The following is a 19,739-nucleotide window of genomic DNA, read 5'->3' on the forward strand; positions in this document are numbered from 1 at the left end:
AAGAAGATAATTGACCATCACACTTGTGATTCTCGCTACCTGTTGCAGGCAGCCTTTTGACTCTGACGCACTCTAGAGATGTGGCAACCAAAAGACTATGATGGCAAAATATTATAGAAATCTGATGTCTAACATATCAGGAGAACACACCAGACTAAGGAAGGCTGACCTAAGTCATATTTAACATTTTAAATACTTTTCTGAAATGTAAAATAATATTTATCTAAATGAAACATGCATACATGCACATACATCATATAAATGATATGATGGCTTAAGTAGAGTGGCATTTCTTGTATCCATACTGCATTCTTAATAATTTTGCTACACAGTAAATTTATTAGGCAGAGGGACCATATTATTCATTTCCTTAGTTTTATATATTACATGAAATAATATATAAAATTATTATCTAAAAGATGAGGAAAATATTAGAGCAGTATAATAGTACCAAGTTTTAAAGTAGGATGTTTATGTGTTGCTGTTATACTGATCCCTATCTGCCTAGCTTTTTCATACTCTTTTTGTTTAATGATATGCATTTGATTTAGTATTATCTGAAGCATAATTAAATCTATGTGTCTGATTTTCAAACATTTCTGATATTTTGAGTATTAGAAGGCAAGCACAGTATTATCCACTAATCTATTATTAAAACAGAAGAATTTTTTCCCTTTAGGAAAACTGAAAGAATCACAAAGTTAATGATAATCAGAGGATATATCTTGCAATATTCTACTATTTTTCAATTCAAGAAAGCTTATTGTAATAATAGAAATGCATATGCATTTTATAGTCTGCTCTACAATCTTCCCAAGTATCAGTGACAGCCTGATGCCTATAGTTCCCGGCATCTTCCTTTTCCCTCTCTGTGAAGAGAAAGGCAATGTTTGCCGTCTTCCAGTTGTCTGGCACCTCACCCCTTCCTGGTTGAATACCTTTTGTTGAGTGGGGCAACAGAGTGCACATCTTTGCTTCATGAGTCGCATTCCTGCTTATCTGAGCCCAACACTGACTGGATGTCCCTTGAGGTTTGGCATTCTTTAGAAGAAACTAGTCTGAGGACCTGCCTTTGGAACACAAAGAGGTGATGGCAAGTGTGGAGGTAGATTCCCTCTGGGCATTATCACCATATGGGGATTTAGCAGGAGAACCTGGCCTGGAACATGTTCTAGCTTTCCCTTTATCCTCCTATATTTTTTGCTCTTCTGGCCATGGCAGCATTTGCTAATCTTGTCCTTCATCTTCCCCTGGTAGGATCAAGAGTAGTAGGAAGAAGAGGATGAAGATGAAGGAGTAAGGATAGGAATGGGGAAGAACTTAAATTACAGGCCCAGCAATAGCTTCTTCTCTTTATTTTGGAAATGTGTTTGGTCCCTTATTGTCTCCATAGTTTGACAGGAGTTTGCTTAGCAGATTGAGAAAATACCTTTGGGACTGCCCCCTCAGAGCTAAGAGGGAGGGAGAAGATCCTAATTTCTCCAGGGTGATAGGAGTAAATGGAAAACTGAGCTGAAGGCACCAGCCCTTTGAGGTAGGCCAGGTCCAGACACCGCAGGGATTTTAGGATGCTACTTTATTGTTGTAGGCTATAATAACAGAATCTTGAAAGCCTGCCAGAGTTTCTCTCTGTCCTATCTTATACTAAACAAAAGTAGGCAGGGTTATATTGAGTTTCTTTCTCATACTTCCTTTAATCTCCGGACTATGTAATATCTTTTCCAAGTCCTTCCTTTAAAGCTCCTTCCTTCCTTCTCCAAGGCCAGCTCTAAATTTTTTTACAGAAGGAGTGGCAGACCCATGCAGCAAAATGGCAGGTATGGTTTAATCAAAATGCACGCTTCCTGTGCCTGTGCTTCCCCCCACAGCAGTCATAAGTGAGTAGTCCATGATTCTGCTGCTGCTACCTGTCCCTGATGCCAAGCTGGGCTCTGGGCTGAACCAGCTGTTCCCATGCTCTGGATGGGAGAAGCTGGATGTTCAGTGTTCTGGGATCACTGGATGCACTGGCACCAGAGTCATACCAGTTTTTTGATTTCTCTGCTCTCTAAAAGTAATGTCTACCTGGCGGAAGGTAGATTGCATGCCTGAAGGCTTCCTGCAAGTAAGAGGCCAGTCACCCAAGCTCTTGGTGGCCTCCTGGCTTTCTAAGGGATGCTGTAGATAAGATTCATCTGATACAGAATTTATTGCCACTGCAGGCTCTTCTCAGAGGAGGGACTGTCTGAAGATGCATAACCTAGCTCTAATAATGGATGGAATCAGGGAAATAAATAATCCCTTTTATTTTTAATCATCTCAAGAGTTCTGGAGCCAGTGGGAAGCCTCAGTTTTCCTAGAAGGCAGAATCAAAACTGATGTATCCTATTTTCTACAACTAAGGAGGAAAGGAAAAGGGCCATCACGAAAAGCATATTGACTTCATTATTTTCTTCAACAAGCATCTCTAAAGAACTATATATATTTCTGCAAAAACCTATCTACATCTCAGAGTAGCAGATTATATGTTCCTGACAACCTTCCAACCATCGGTCTTCGAGGATAAGAAAAGTCATAAATATAAACACCAACTAGGCTGATACTGCAATTAAAAAAAAAAAAGTACATGCTGAATGGTTTCCTGAAAATATACTTAGCTAAGTTCTACACACAGAGATGACTAGATCTGTAATTACAAATTTCAGCCAACTGATGACACTGCAGGTGTTTGCAACAGTTTTTCCATTGTTGTGATGTGGATTTTGTTGTGATGTGCATCTACAGTCTTTGAAGTGTTTAACCATGTGTTCCCTTTCTCTTTTTATGATGTTACTTGGAGATAATTTGGAAAACCAGAAAATCTTATTCTACTCACAGTTGAAAGAAAATTTAAAATTCTGATTCATGCTATACAGGGCCAAGAGACACCTTGAGCGCCACTGGTGGAAACCTACAGATGAGTCTGACCGAACACGGGTTAGAGCCACTATTAAAGCCTACCTCGTGGCAGTAAGGGCGGTGAAATGTCAGCATTTCTCCACTCTTATTGCATCCTCAGAGTGTCATCCGGCAGACCTGTTCAGGGTCACTCAGTCGCTCCTGGGTAGGGAGGGCTCAGAAGAATTTGCTGAACACCTGATGGATAAAATCGCTCAGATCCGTTCTCAGTTGGAGGCCAAGCATGTGGTGGGTCCAGTGGAGATGCCCGGGGAGCAGTCTTACCCAGTTATCTGGGAACGGTTTGATCCTGTTGGCCCTGAGGAAGTGGACAGGGTCCTCGGGGCTGTTAGCATGGCTACCTGTGTTTTAGATCCTTGTCCCTCCTGGTTGGTCAAAGCCAGCAAGGAGGCGACTTTAGGGTGGGTACTAGAGGTGGTCAATTCATCCTTGCGGGGTGGGGGTGTTTCCAAAGGCTTTTAAGGAGGCTTTGGTCTGCCCCCTCCTCGAGAAACCATTGCTAGATCCCACCCTTCTGGACAATTTTCGTCCAGTTTCCCACCTTCCCTTTTTAGGAAAGGTGGTGGAAAAGGTGGTCGCACAGCAACTTCAGAGGATCCTGGAGGAAATGGATTATCTGGACCCCTATCAGTCAGGTTTCAGGCCCGGTTATGGGACAGAAACAGCACTGGTCGCACTTTTAGATGATCTCTGGCAAGAGTGGGATGGGGGTAGTGCATCCATCCTTGCTCTTCTTGACCTCTCGGTGGCTTTCGATACCATCGACCATGGTATCCTTTTGGGTCGGCTGCAGGAGTTGGAGCTGGGTGGCACAGTTCTGTGCTAGTTCAGCTCCTTTCTCCAAGGCCGAACCCAGTCAGTGGTTGATAGGGAGCGAGAGGTCCAACCCATGGCCCCTACTTTGTGGGGTGCCTCAGAGTTTGGTGCTCTCACCACTCCTGTTTAACATCTACATGAAACTGTTGGGTGAGATCCTCGGGCACCATGGGATGAGGTATCATCAGTATGCTGATGATACTTAAATTATATATCTCCATCCTGGGTGACCTAAGTGATGCTGTGGCTACCCTTTTGCGGTGCCTGGAGGCTATAGGGGCCTAGATGGGGGACAACAGGCTTTAACTGAACCCTGGTAAGGAGTGGCTGTGGGTATGGGGAGCCTCAAGATCTAGGAGTTTATCAACTTTGGTATTTGACGGGGTCACACTACCCCAGATAGACCTGGTGCGTAATCTGGGGGTCCTCCTGGACTCATGACTCCTGTTCAAAGAGTAGGTGGCAGTCGTGGCTAGGAGGGCCTTTGCGCAACTTCATGTTGTGCGTTAGTTATGCCCCTTCCTCATTCAGGAGGCCCTCTGCACAGTCACTCATGCCCTGGTCACCTCCCGGTTGGATTACTGCAATGTGCTCTACATGGGGCTACCCTTGAAGAGTATCTGGAAGCTGCAGCTAGCACAGAATGCAGGGGCATGGACAGTTCTGAATGCCCCCGGGGCGCCATATAACACCACTGTTATGCAAGCTGCATTGTTTGCCGGTTTGCTTCCAGGTCCAATTCAAGGTTATCACCTTTAAAGCCCTTCATGGCACAGGACCAGGTTACCTGAGGAGCCATCTCGCCCCCGTTATATCTGCCTGCCCCACTCGGTCGAGCAGAAGGAGCATGTTGCAGACTCCACCAGTCAAGGAATTTCGACTGGTGGGATCTAGGAAGAGGCCTTTTCTGCTGTGGCCCCTGCTCTGTGGAACAACCTACCTCCTGAGGTGCGGTGTGCCCCCACTCTCATGGCCTTCAGGAAGAGCATGAAATCCTGGCTATGCCAGATGGCCTGGGGCCCGCATGGGGGCTCGCACCAGTGGAAGTGACTTGTGGGGTAACTGATGTTACTCCCCCGTCATCTTGAATGTTTTTTAGTTTTTATGTATAGGGCTTGTTCTGTAGTCTGACTTTTTAATTAATTAATTAATTTTAATTAATGAATCGTGGTATTTATTTTTTAATTGTTTGTGGCTTTTACTTTTATTGTGAGCCACCCAGAGTCACCCACTGGGGGAGATGGGCAGCATACAAATTTAATAAATAAATAAACAAATAAAATAAATAAATAAATAAACACTATATATTTGCCCCACACACTTATTGCTAACGGACATGCAAATATTTACACATATTCAGAAAATAATACCTCATATGAGACTTAACATCCAGTAGTTCTAAAGAAGTCACCCTGGGTTCTCCAGCCAGGTTCTGTAAAATCTTCAGCCGGGGGCCACAGTGTTTATAGAACTCAGTGCATATATTCAGCAGGGACTCACGGGGTCGCCGAAACTCTTCCCTAGCAATGCGTTCATCCAACTCCTCCCGTTGGATGCCTTGGCCTTCCTCTAGCAAATGAAGATTTTCTCTGAAGATTACAAAATGGGAAAAATGCAGAATGTGGAAATCAAGAGACAAGAATGGGCTGATATGTGAAAACACTGTCACGAACCCTGCCTTTTGATGGGGTGTACCTTTGCAGGGAAATCATAGCGTGATACTTCTCCCGTGAGAGAAGCAGCCAGGGAGGGCAGAAATTGTTACTTAAGGCGCCTTTGGCTGTTTTCTCCTGGTATGGAATCTCTGGTATAAAATCATTCAAAATAAAGCCCAGTTTGGAGCAGGGGGTGGGAAAGGCTGTACTGAAGGAGTTCATAACAAATTCTAGGGAAAGAGGCTGGCAGCAACATTCCAGTACCTGATAAAATGCAGTTTGGCTCCTTGCTCTGGGTATCTAGGATTTGGAACACAAAGACAAGGACAGAGAGTTTCAGAAACCATCAGGTGAGGTACACTTTGCTCTAGATCAAATACAATACATGCAGGAGCAATAGGGGGGTGACAGGATGCTTTCTTCCTCAAGTCCACCTTCCTGACACACTTGTTCTGCATACGAAGCAACTTCCTCTTGCACAAGAGTCATATTTGGATGTGGTGTTGTATGTGCGTGAAATCCGATGTACAACCCCCTGGCTAAAACGCTGGTTTCAACATTTCTTTGAGATAGCAATAGCCCTGTTCAGGCCTATACACGTTGGACTTTATACACACAAAGCTCGATTTAGCATTGTATTTACCTATATATATATATATATATATATATATATATATATATATATATACCTGGCAGTATGGGCATGCCCAGAGGAAAACAGTATCTCAGTTTCCCCACCACAAGAGAAGAGCTTTGCTTTCTGATGTGAAAACATTTCTATACAAACACTAGCATGTCACTGAAGCACACATACCTGGAAGTAAGTCCAAGTGAAATTTCAACAGAAGAAAATGTGTGAGGCCTTTTTGTCAGGTAGCAAATGTAAAGTTATTGTGTGGAACTCGTTAAATTGATTGCCTCATAGGCATCAATATTCATTAGCTGCCAGGGTGGGTATAAATTATTTAAAAGAATTAAATAGATAAATTATTTAAAAGAAAGAATAAAGGATAGCAGTGGCTTTTCAACCACTGTAATTAAAAAAAGAATTCTAGTTCCTAATGCTCTTCATGAGTATTATCGAATTATGATATATTGTTTAATCTAGTGTAGATTTCCAATAAGCAGAATGGAGAGGAAGAGAATTTTCACATATTCCTTCCTGTGCCACTCCATCATCTGCTCCAGCTTAGAGGAAAAGTGTGTGGGGGAATAATTAAAAATAATTTTCTCCACATTCTACAAGATCAAACACCCTCCTGTCAGTGGAGAACCACTGTATGCAGCTATTGACATGCTAGGGCAAGCCCTGGCGGACAACCCAAAGCTTGGTATTGCCAGAACCCTATTCTCTCTCAGACAGAAGGCTTATATCTCAAACACATCACAAGGTCAACTCAGAAGCTCCTGCCTCTAGCTACTCAGAACTAGAGGGGTGAAGGCATGACAATATGGCTCTATCTTCATCCTTTATCTTAATGCTGACAGGAAGATGTAGAGAAATGTTTGTGAATTCTGCCTTCACATCTAAAAAGAATGAAGTTCAGAAGTCCCCCTACTTCAGTCTTCTGCCCCAGCTTAGTATGTCTTGATGTGCAATGAGAAGGGCTCAGACCACCCTCCAGGCAGCTGCAAGCTCCAACATCAGTTCCAGTTTCAGACTAACTTCATTTGTCATACAGTAGTCTGTTTCTTCTCACCCCAAGGTTGTGAGAACTCTGGATATGTGCATGTTTTCATGGGAGATATCTTCACAGGAATTGCACTTCGGGTTACTAAATGATAGAAACAAATTATGACATATGACTGTTTTCTCTATCATGTACTGTTTGTCAACCTCTTGTGAGTTTTTGACTGGCTTCTGCTGAAAACAAAACAAAACCAAACCAAACCCATACCAGTTGCTGATTTGATCCAATAAGGTAAGACCTATATTCTGTTCCTATCTGGGCAACATTCATTTTTCCTATGCAACTGTGTACAATATATATAGACTATGCAAAAAACATTAGTATCTGAAGGTTTCAGCAACAAGCTGTAGGTCAGCCCCTGTTAAATACCTGGTATTTGTTCCAGCCGACATAGTATGGTTAGCAGTAGTGGTTCCTTTATGGCCTTGATCACAGCGACTCATCTGAGGTGCAGTCATTGGCCTGTTAGTAGCGGTAGTAGTAGCATAGTAATTAGTAGAATAGTAATGATAGAAGTAGGAGAATCTTAGGATTGGAAAGGCCATTTAGGCCATCAAGTTCAACCCTCTGCTCAAATCCAAATTAAAGCTTTCCTGACAGATGGCTGTCCAGCCTCCACTTAAACACATCCAACAAAGAGGAGTTCACTACCTTGCTCACTAACTGACTGCACTGTCAGATTGTTCTTAGCATCAGGAAATTATTCTAAGATTCAACTGGAATTAGCCAACCTATATCTTAAATCTATTATTCAATGTCCTGCCTTCAGGAACAATAGAAAATAGGTCTTCACTTTTTTCAATGCAACCTTTTTTTCAGGTACTTGAAGAACCCAGTCAGATCCTCTCTCAATTTTTTCAAGCTAAACATTCTCAGTTCCTTCAATCTCTCTTCATAGGCCTTAATTTTTAGTCCCTCACTGGCCTGCTCTGAATCTGTTCCAGCTTGTCTCACTCCTTCTAAGTGAGGTGCCCAGACTGAACACAGAACTCACAGTACAGTCTGACAATATAGAATAAAGCAGAACTATTATTTCTCTAGATGTGGAAACTTTATTTTTGTTGATGCAGCCTCTTTATCCCTTTTGTGTTACAGTTGTATTTTTGGCTGTTCTTGGAAAATCTAAGAGGGACAGACTTGGATGGGAGATCTCCAGGAAATTGTGGCGCTACAGGCCAGATTTGGAAATAAATAAATAATAAATAAATAACCAAATAACCAACCCATAAGTAGGCAATTCCAAAATGTCAAAACTCATACATATCCATGTAGGCACCAAGAGTCAAGCTCAACCTAAGGGATTCTTTATCTTTATGTGCATTTATCTCTATTAAATGTCATTGTGTTACTTTCTAGAAAAGGAGGAAGAGGAATTCTGGATAGCAAAGGCTGAATCTGTATTAATTAATCTGTGATTAAAGTCAATCAAATCCTAATTTGATTTTCACCCCTAATTTTCAATGAAATAGATTTGGTGGGGATTTACTTTTGAAATGGACAAATGCAACCTTCCGTATTTTATAATGAAGATTTGAGCTTTGCTCATTTGAATTCTTGTTCTTGTGTATATGTGCATTATACAAACCTATAATGGCATACAATTTTTTTCACCATGGGTAGGAACATAAAATGAAATTCTCATCTTCTTTCCCCTTGGCTCTGCAAGGTCATAGGCAAGCAAGTGGTGCAGCTCACCGAGTAAGAACTTCCACACTGTATAAGAGTGCTTGCAAGGATGTTGCAAGAGCCGCTGTAGCAGCAATCTCTTCTCGAGCTGCTGTCACGGTTTCCACTTGGGAGGTTTGCTTCTTAAGTTTCTGCAGATAACAGGGCACTAGAGCTTCAAGGACCATCAGCATCTGAAGACTGAAACAATGCACATTATGTAACAATGCTGTCAATGTGAGGTTATATCCAGAAGTACAACATCCCTGAGTTCAGGAGAAACCCATTTTTGTCTTCAGGAGAAGGGACTGTGCACAGTACTTGTTGACTAGTTCTTGTGAATATTAAGACACCACTACTGCCAGAACAAATGTCCAGCTGCAGAAAAAAACTTGACTGTTTTTATTAATGATAATAACTTCTTCCAACAAATGTAATAAAATGTAACCAAAAGTAACTAAAAAAAGTGTTGAAGGGCAAGGCAGCCTGTTTGAGAAGGCAAAAGGGGTGAGATGGTTGCTTCCAGTGTGGTGTGGCTACAGCAACCAGCAATAAGTGAATTTTCCCATTACCTAGCTAAGCCAAGCATCATCTAACTAGGTTCTATGGCTAAGCTTGAGAAAGAATAAGCACTGAGAAGACAATGAACATAGGTAGAAGGTGAAAGGCAGGATTGAATAACCTCCTTTTCCATCTGGCAAAGCTAGAAACAGAGTTTAGGTGCTAAACTCATAACCTTCAAATACTAGATGTGGTAAAACTACCTCCTTCACAATCCAAAAATAGGATAGAAGGAAGGGAACTCATGCTGTGCTCCTCTTACTTGATGGTATAAAAGGACCATAAATAAATAATATATAAATAGCCTAATTCCCCAAAGAAACATGGAATAGCAGTTGGAAGTCTGCTTGGGAGGCCTTTGTCCAACTGGGCTGATATGTTGGGCCCCAGTTGGGCCTTTCTTAGAGCAGGAAGCTTTAGTGACAGTTACTCACATCATTATTGTTTCAAAGTTAGATTACTGCAACAAATTCTACTTGAAGCTCTCCTTGAGAGGTACTCCAAAACACCAACTCATGCAAAATGCGCTTGCCTGTATGTTGGCAGGTAAGAGACGATACAATAGTGCTACACCAATATTATGGACACTGCACTGGGCACCAGTGAGTTTCTGGGAATAATTCATTATGCTGGTCATTACCTATGAAGCCCTAAATGTCTTGGGATACTCCTTGACAGATCAAAGGGGCACACATCCAGGAACAGGGCTTTTCAGTCCTCTAAAGTTATTAATATTTGTGAACATTGGGACATTTTGATGTTAAACTAACAAACCTTCATTTGATGGCTGGTGTGGGTCTTCCGGGCTGTGTGGCCGTGGTCTTGAAGTCTTGTTTCCTAACGTTTCGCCAGCACCTGTGACCGGCATCTTCAGAGTGCAGGAGCACAGACAGGAGCAGTTCTCTGGGCACAGAGAGAACTGCTCCTGTCTGTGCTCCTGCACTCTGTCTGTGCTCCTGCACTCTGAAGATGCCGGTCACAGGTGCTGGCAAAACGTTAGGAAACAAGACTTCAAGACCACGGCCACACAGCCCGGAAGACCCACACCAGCCATCGTATGCCGGCCGTGAAAGCCTTCGACAAAACCTTCATTTATTTTCCTTCAGCCTTTTTATTCTGAACTAAAGATTTCATGGCATCATAAAAACTAAGAAATGATGACAGCATTAATGGATTACCACCCACCTCATCAGATCCAAACAAAATTATTCCAAGAGTATATATAAGTATCCTAGTTCAGCTGTTTCACAACAAAATGAGCTTTTGTAATTGTTTAAAGTCAGCCAGTTTGAAGACACTAAGGATCTTAGGAGATTAAATATTATCCATTTGAATTGTACATTGTTGCCATTTCTGAGTAAAATAGCGTTTTAATTTTTTGGTGGTTAGCTTTTGTTCTTGATGTTATTTGGATTAAATTCTTTTATTATCATGTTGTTGTGTTGTTTTGTTTGATGTTGTCTGCTGCTCAGAAGCTATTCCCTTTCAGGGTAAACAACATTATACAATGTACAGAAAGGGCGTAAGAAACTGAAGGCATATGATAAGAAAAAGATATAAAGCTAAACCTAGTTTACACCAACACCATTTACTATGTTTCTCCATAACTTTTTATCCTTGCAGACATCCTTGCTTCCACCACATCCAAAGAGCGCTTGTTCTTTGAACTTTTTGCTTCTCTCTTTTTGAGGGTCTCGTCAACTCCTTCCAACAATTTGTTCTTCCACATTCTCTCAGACCATTCATTTTTCATGTTTTTGTTCTGCAATTTAATCTTCATTGATTCTCAACCATATTGTCACTTGCTCTTGTATTTAATCCATTCACTCATAAATTCTCAAGAACATGCCATTTCTCAAGCAACACATTCCTACTGCATTCAATTTAACTTTTATGTTTCTCCTGATATACCAAACTCTCATTTCCATATATAAAGTGCACAGAAGCATACCCATTACACAGAGATTTTTGCTTCTATTTTATCCCATATTTGTGCAAAACATTTGATAATTCAGTCCAATCAATTTATCATACACTTTTTCTAAATTAGCAAAAGTTCAATAAACTTCTTCCTCACATTAATACATCTCTCGGTGTATTTCTCTTCAAATATGCTGTTTGAGAAAAAATCTGGGCTGCACATCCCCTGGACAGCATAAAACTACACAATAGTTCCCAAAGTTTGCTCGTTGTCACCTCTCCTGCCTTTTCCCTTAAAATTCTGCCAGACATGTTCAGACATACTTAACAAACTAATCCCCCTTTAGTTTTTGCATTCAATCTCACTGCCTTTCCTTTGTACTGGGGAACAGTAATGGCAGTCTTCCAATCATTAGACACAGATACAAACTTCTTGAATTTCAGGGAAAGAATATGAAAAAGAAAATCCTAAATAATCCTTGAATCAACAGGAAGTTTTAAATAATTTAAATAATAAACACATTGTGCCAATTTAAAACTTGTAAATTCGAACAATAGGCTGTCATACTTGTTCTTTGAAAATGCAATTGGGAATTAACCAAGAAATAGTTGTTACCTTCTGAAAGACTCAGGTGCATATGCCACAACTGTTACACACAACTTGATGGCCTCACTGATTGAAAAAGTCAGGTCCTCATTGCCATAGCAAAAATCTGAAACAGAGAAAAATAAAACACAGCAGAGTATCAACAATATGGAAATACTGTGACATTAGAGACAAAATCAATACATTTCCATTTCTCTTGCCTTAGGCAACTAATTCATGTTCAGTCTCTCTTTTTTTTAAATTGGGCTTCAGCCCAATCACTGTATATTTAACTCTAGCCTATATATTTTATCAAAGTACAATTGATCATTAGTGGTATTTAATAAATTCTATGATGATTCCTTTCACTTTATAATCTAAGGCTGCATTTTGTACAGACATCCATCTAAGAAAAACGAGCAGTACTTCTAAATAAGTATGTATGGGATTGCCTGACCAGGCTGCAATCCTATCGCAGTTTACGTGGCAGTAAACCCCACTGAAGACAATGGCTTGAGGAAACATGTTATAATGACTGCACAGTAAAACCTACTAGGAAACAACATTCATTAAAACATAGTGAGACTTACTTCCAAGCAAACCTTTAACATTAGACTATATATTGAGAGAACAAGAACATATAATGCAAGAATACCTAAGAATATAGTATATTATATGTACAAACAATTTATATGGTACAAAAAATGTAATACTGAGCCAGTTTTGACCTCTTTAGAATTTAGTTTCTTTAAAAACACAAAATGAAAGGTGTTTTTGGGGGGAGGAAAAGCACAGGGTTTGAAATGATGGTTGGCTATCATTTACTGAATAGTGGCAAGACCAGATCATCCTGCATACTTATAAGTAACATAATATGATCCTGGCCATTTTTAAAAACTTTTTAGTTTTTCATTTAACATTTTTAGTTTTAATGTTTGCAGGAAGGAATGATGGCACAAATATATTTATTTCACAAGAAAAATGGCTATTTTTTAAAAAAAAGTTTGAAAATACCTAGTGATTTCAGAGGCTTCTCTGCTTTTACCAATTCTAGAATATCCAGATTGTCAGAAGTATCTCCTTCTAAGGACTGTAGGAGATCAAACAGGCACTGAGCAGACACTCCCTTGCTGGGTCCATTGTATGCAGCATCCTACAGTGAAGAAAGCAATGTTGTTCTATTTATTTGGTTGTTTATTTACTGGATTTCAAGGTTTCCCTACTCCAAAAAGACTCTGGGTGACCTAAAATTTTTTAAAGAATACACAATTTTTTAAAAAGGAACACTGACACCCAGTGAAAACCACTTATATACCACTCATAAGTTTATGACTGAAGTAAGCAATACCAGTTTTGGATATGTGAGAATTTTATACGAGAGTTGCTATCTTCAGTCCCTATAACCAGGAGGTTATATAACAAAATCTAAGAGGTCCCAAGGTGGTCTGATTTTCTGAAATGAGCTGTGTAAAATCAAGGTGATGAATGCAAACTAGATGGTGCATGAAACAAATTATTTCATTTTGTATTTTTTAAAATGTTCTTTTATTTAATTGCCAGCCACAATCTTCCTGGACATTGTGCCCTGAAGATACCCTTTGCTGTAAGAATGAAACTATTATTAATGCCAATATCAGCTTACTTCCCATAGCAGAGGATCCTTCCCAGTGATGGCTTTCATTAGGATTTTTAATGGTTTCAGAAACCCTATAATGTTGATGTTTTAAGATCAGCAGGAAATTTTAGAAATTCTAAAATGTTATCTATACATTGCAAGGTCAAGCAAGCATTTCAAAAGAATGTTCACATTTTAACTCTACTTCCATTTATCATGCGCAACACAGTCTTCATGGGCAAAATATTGCTAAATATCAAAACTGAGGTGTGAAGCTGAAGGTAATGGTTCACCATTCCCACTTACCCAGAACTATGCCTTTTCCATCATGTCAAATATTCATTTTAACTAGTGCATGCTTAGACAAAAGTCACACCATTAGCATATATTTAGCGCCATTTAGCCTATGCACAGATGTGTCTCTCCATGTAGATGCAAAAAGCTGAATGTGCAGGGTGGGCAGTGTCCATGTTCTGTTAGCAGGAGAATTTCAGCCTCAGTGGAGAGAACTTTCTAGATAGGAGACAGGAGTGCTGAAAATGTGAACAAGCACTTGCCTTCAAGGGATAAGATGAGGGGGCTTTAGAAAAGGTAAGCTAAACTTCTCTGCATAAAGAATCAATGGGAAAAGAGCATGCAAGAATGACGTAGGATAAACCAGTATAAATTGTGTATCATCTCTCCCACCCACTCAAGGACTTTTAACAGTGCACTGCCTGTTATGCCTGCCATTCCAGTATTTCAATAAAGATTGAGTTCCTTGTTATGTTAGTTCAAATCGCTAGGGAGTTACAGCCTTGTTTGTCCTTGCATTGGAAGAGCCTGACAAGTAGGCAGCATCACATTTCCTTCTATGCAATGGCTCAGACAATTTGAGCAATAGAGTGGTTTGGTTTTGTTCTGTTGCTAATCTGGGTGTTCTTAAACTGTGGCTTGTAACTCCTTAGGAGGTTGCAAGCGATGTAGACAGTGGTCTTAGTTTGGTAGACAAGCTCAGACTTTTAAATAATCCTAAACTCATGAATTGATTCCAATAAAAGAGCATATATGTAGCTCAGGGTTGAACTGTGGAGTCCTTGGTGCTGTCTGAGCTTGGTTGTTTGGTTGCAGATGTTTCATTACCCCACTAGGTAACATCATCAGTACTTGGGGGGAGGGGTTGCTCCATGTTTATATACAGTAGCTTGCCCTAGCAGTGTTGGTGGAGGTGTGGTTTTATCCTTGGTAGTTCCTTGATTAGGGTATTGTTTTCTGCTTGACTGTTTGCCTGGTGTTAATCCCTGCTTATCTGGTGTCGGCTGCTGGAGAGGATATATTCTGGTCTTTTTGTTTCCTTCTTAGCTTTCTTATGATCTCTTTTGAATGGTGTGTAAATGTGGTTTATCTCTATGTGTCTATTTATGGCTGTTGTGTCTGAGTGCCAAGCTTCCAGGAATTCCCTAGAGTTTTTGGATTGAGCTTGATCTAGGATGCTCACGGTTTCCCAGTTGAAACTATGGTTGAGTTTCTCCATGTGTTGTGAGATTAAGTAGTTTTCATCATGTCTTCTGACTGCCAGTTGGTGTTCATGGATGCTCTCTGCTAGCCTTCTGCCTGTCTGTCCTACACAGTGGCTGTTACAGTCCTTACACTGTATGTTGTAGATGACTCCTGTTTTTTTCTTCTTGAGCTACTTTGGGTCTTTTGGTTTACTTAAGATGTTTTGGAGGGCTTTAGTTGGTTTGTGTGCTACAGTGATATCGTGTGGTTATAATAGTCGGTTGATTGCTTCTGAGATGTTTCTGATGTATAGCAGTATTATTTTTTTCATAGCTTGTGTTGATTGTGCTGTGGTAGGTTGAGTGATCAGGCACTTTTTGATAAAGTTGCGTGGGTATCCATTTTGTTGGAAGCTGTTGTATAGGCAATCTGTTTCCTTTTTCTGGTGTTCTGGGTTGCTGCAGTGCATTTGTGCTCATCTGAATAATGTTCTCAGACAGCTCCTCTTCTGAGAGGTTGGGTTATTACTTTCATGATGGAGCACTTGGTTAGTGTGGGTTGTTTTTTGATAGACTTGTGTTTCTAATTTGTCATAATTCCCTCTGCTGATGAGGATATCCAGGAAGGGTAGTGTGTTGTTGTTTTTCTCTTCCCTTGGGAATTTTATTCCTTTGAAGATGTTGTTGATGGTTTCATGTGTCTTCTCTAGTTGTTCCTTTTCTATTATGGTAAAGGTGTCATCTACATACCAGATCCATACTTTTGGTTGTATGCATGGGAGTGCTATAGTTACTAGACACTGCATTACAGTCTCTGCTATGAGTCCTGAGAGTGGTGATCCCACAGATGTGTCTCTGATCTGTTGGTATATTTGTCCATCAAACTGAAAGTAGGTTAGTGAGGCAGAGGTTGATGAGGTCTGTGATTCTGGGTACAGTGGAACCTCGGGTTACAAATGCTTCTGTTCACAAACTTTTTGGGTGACGATCAGCTCCGGCCGCAAAATTTTGCTTCGGTTCGCGAACTCTGCCTCGGGTTACGAACAGGATCCGCGGCCATTTTCCCTCCCGTGACCCAGTCCGCAGCCATTTTCCCGCCCGTGACATGTAGTCCGCGACCATTTTTCCGCCCCTGACACGTGATCCGCGGCCATTTTTCCGCCCTTGACACATGATCTGCGGCCATTTTTCCGCCCCTGACACGTGATCCGCGGCCATTTTCCACCCCTGACACGTGGTCGTAGGGAGGGGGACTCTCCCTCCAAGCAATAGCTGCCTCCCTGTCCTCCACGCCAGAATGGATTAACGATAATTACATTGAACCTTATGGGAAAATTTGCTTCGGGTCGCGACCCGAATTGGTCGCGACCAGAGTCACAGAATGAATTAAGTTCGTAAACCGAGGTATTTTGTTCTTAATGTATTTGGTTAGGTCAGGTGTGTTGTGTAGTACTGCTGCCATGGATTCTTTCACTAGTTTTGGGTCTATGGATGTAAAGAGTGCTGTGACATTGAATGAAACCATAATTTCATCTTCATCTATTTTTAGGTCTTTGATTTTTCTGGCGGCACCATAGTGGGGAGTTGATAGAATATTCATTCCCCTCTGTGAGATGTCCAAGCCTTTTTGTAAGTTCTTTCACTATGTTGGGGTCCCTGGTAATGATACAATTGGATGAAGAGGTATGTCAGGCTTATGTATTTTGGGGCGTCCATAGAAACGTGGGAGGATGGATCCACTGCTTTTCATCCCCCACTGTTCTTCTTTTGTGATTTGACCTTTCATGGTGACGTTGTTAAGAATTCCCTTGTTGTCTAGTTTCAGTACTGGGTTTCTGTTTACTGGGATGTAGGTTTCTTTGTCCTCCAGTAATTCTTTGGCTTTTTGTACATATTGTGATCTGCCCATGATAACCATGGTTCAGCCTTTGTCTGCTGGGAGGATGGTGATGGTTTGGTCCTTCTTAAAAACCTAAAGAAAACCTGCTCTGTCCTCTGCTTTGAGTTGGTGCTGATTCTGTGTTCTCCTGGCCTGTGATATAATTGTCTTATGTTTTCTTGAGTCTCTGTGGCAAGTCCTGTAGCTTTAAATGCTGCTTCTAAGGCTGCAAAGAATTCTAACTGGTTAGCACTGTCTATGTTATAGTCGAGGCCTTTCTGGAGAATATTGTGTTCTGCAGTGGACAGTGGCCATCTGGACAAGTTGACTATCCATTCAGGTTCAGGTACCTCTTTGCTTCTGGGGTTTAGCTCGAGCAGTTTGGTTTGGAGTTTTGTTTTCCTTTTTTCAGGTTGTCCTGAGGATGTAGTCTCGATGGTGGTTGTCAGTCTTTTTGTGTGTTCTGAGGTTTGTTCCAGTTGCTTCTTGAGGTTGTCTATGGTGTGCTGATATTTGTTTAGTCTGAGGTGAGCATCCATGATCGTTAGCCGCATTATTTTTCGGCTGCTTTGTTGAGCTATTTTCCATCCAACTGTGCAGTTTACTGGAGGTTTGTATCTGACACTGGTGGTCAGGGCATGTTATTGTAGGCATTCATGTAAAAAGAATAGTTATTCCTTGGTGGAAGTTTGCCCACATGCAAATTTCTCCCATTTGCATGCTTTCTGAAGCATTAGATGCCCATATGTGGTACCAGTAGAAGAGAATACAGTATATGTAGCTCAGGGCTGAACTGTAGAGTCCTTGGTGTTCTGGTGCTCTTGATGCTTATGAATTGATCTTCCACCTGCTTCTTTTTCTGAGCAGATGCACAAGGGTCAAGGAATTGCACACAGCATTGCATTCTTTAAATATATCCCCATCCCTCATATCATATCATCAATTTCAACATGGTCAGAAAACAATGCAAACAATTTTCATACAGGAAATTGGCTGATACTCACAGGAAACTCCAGAAGTGGAGCAACACTAGCAAACAGTTGCAGCACAAAAGGCTTACGATGTAGAATGTAAAACTGACGGCAGGCAAACTCAATTGCTTGACGCAGCTGTGGATTACTCTCATAGTCAGCATATACCTGGGAAACGAGAAAACCCTTAGGAGTTCTGATTTGTTAACGACAGGCTGAACCGTCATCTTCAAAAGGTGCACCATATCTCAAAGCAGTCATGATAAAGAATGAAAGGGGCAAGTCAGTGCAAGGAGCAATAAGGTCAGCAAAGGACTTTTTGGAAAGTTTGACCTGGCAGGAGGGCCTAATGGCTAGTTTAGGCCTGTCGGTTCTCTCTGCTAAGAGGCTCACCTGCAGCATAGTGGGAAGGATCCACTGGTACCCACTGAGAGAGAAGAGGTGGTTGAAATGTACAGCGGTGTTGATCACAGTAGCAGCATACTGCCTCAACAGGGCACTGTCCTCCGGGTGCAGGATCAGGGCTCCATTGAATACATTCAGGAACAGCATGATTTCGTCCCCCCAGGGAAATTCACTGGGCATCCCCAGAAACATCTCCTCTAGCAATTTAATCCATAGGCTTTTCTGAAGTGTATCCAGACCAAAGAGTTCCTTGCCAGCTAGGAGAACAAGGACAGCAACGTCATACTGAGATGCAGCAGCTTATTTAAAGAGAAAGAGCAGAGCTTCCTAAGAAAATCTCCAGAAGCATCCATAAATTAATGTATAAAAAAATAGGGCTTGCTGCATTAATTAATTCTAGGTCACTAGATTCTTGTTATATTTTTCTGATCTGATAATAACCTCATTCTGTACTATTAACCATTATGTTGATGGTATCTATGGACATTTAATTGTATCTAAGCAACAAAATTACACTCTTGTTTGTGGTGGTTCAGTAGAATATCAGTAAAAGGTTTTCCACATGGTCAGACTTGGTTAGTACTTGTAGAAGATGGAGTCAGTAAATCCTAATAGACTAGACTGGAAAGTAAAAAACATCTTAGAAGAGGTTAATGGCAAACCAATTCTATACTACTGTCAAAAAATGTCTATATAGCCACCTGGAGTCAAGCTCAACTTGAGGGAGATTTAATGATACCTTGTGGATCATTGAAGAGTGAGAATTCTGCATCAATGGCACTACGGGGGAACGAGGGCAAGCGGAGAAGGTCCTCTTGCAGCAAAGATACATGGGATTGCTTGTGAGCCACAGGAATCTTCTGAGTCAGAGAAATGAGAAATAGCACTCGACCCACTTCTTCTAACTTGCGGGTAAATACCTAAAAAGACAGCCAGACAATGTTTTGAATAATTGTTGATTATCCAAACCCAAACAATAATTGTTATCAAGTTATCATGCATTATCCTTGACAGCTGTTTGTATTATACACAATAATTGCTCATCATGATGAGGAGAGTGACCATATTACAAAGATATATGAGACGCACAAACTGGAGGAAAGAGGAGTTGAGAACTGTGAATAAGTAACCAACTTTAGTCCCATGCTCTATGAGCCATCACTAAGAACCATCCTAATAAATAAATAATTAGTAATAAATACTCTACATGCAGAACAAGGATCTGAAGCAGATAATCTGGAGTGGAAAACAGAATGGAGAAATTATCATAATTAGATGGAATATGTTAATGTAAGTTACAAGTGTTTTGAAAAATAGAGACTGAGTATATATATATATATATCAAATATGTATCTTGTAGCAACAACATCTAAGATACTACATCTCCCAAATAGCTGTGGGCTAGCCCAAAACATATCCAAGAAATTTTTCCTCACTGTGATGGGAATGACTCTCATCTGGCCCAAACCTATCCACCCATAATGGAACTTTAAGCCCATTTTTGAATGGAATAGAAGGAAATCAATATGTAAATGGACCAGTGCATCCCAAAACTGTTTT

General features: G+C 40.8%; 1 protein-coding gene across 1 annotated transcript in view; it reads right to left on the reverse strand.

The window, feature by feature from the left end:
- The window catches only part of UNC80 (unc-80 subunit of NALCN channel complex), a 153,788-nt gene that overhangs the window by 31,944 nt on the left and 102,105 nt on the right, over positions 1–19,739 (reverse strand). The window contains exons 44-52 of the mRNA XM_088135592.1: positions 18,919–19,099; positions 18,168–18,436; positions 17,808–17,942; positions 12,846–12,984; positions 11,862–11,958; positions 8,795–8,965; positions 7,469–7,561; positions 5,673–5,708; positions 5,124–5,342 (exon numbers count right to left, since the gene is read on the reverse strand). Of these exons, the coding sequence (XP_087991718.1) occupies positions 5,124–5,342; positions 5,673–5,708; positions 7,469–7,561; positions 8,795–8,965; positions 11,862–11,958; positions 12,846–12,984; positions 17,808–17,942; positions 18,168–18,436; positions 18,919–19,099 (1,340 nt within the window). The remainder of the gene's footprint in view (positions 1–5,123; positions 5,343–5,672; positions 5,709–7,468; positions 7,562–8,794; positions 8,966–11,861; positions 11,959–12,845; positions 12,985–17,807; positions 17,943–18,167; positions 18,437–18,918; positions 19,100–19,739) is intronic.

Source organism: Python bivittatus, unplaced genomic scaffold (assembly GCF_059951505.1).
Source record: "Python bivittatus isolate LINGU-HERP-01145 unplaced genomic scaffold, Pbiv_v1 ctg000200_np1212, whole genome shotgun sequence".
In the NCBI taxonomy this organism is placed as follows: Eukaryota; Metazoa; Chordata; class Lepidosauria; order Squamata; family Pythonidae; genus Python; species Python bivittatus.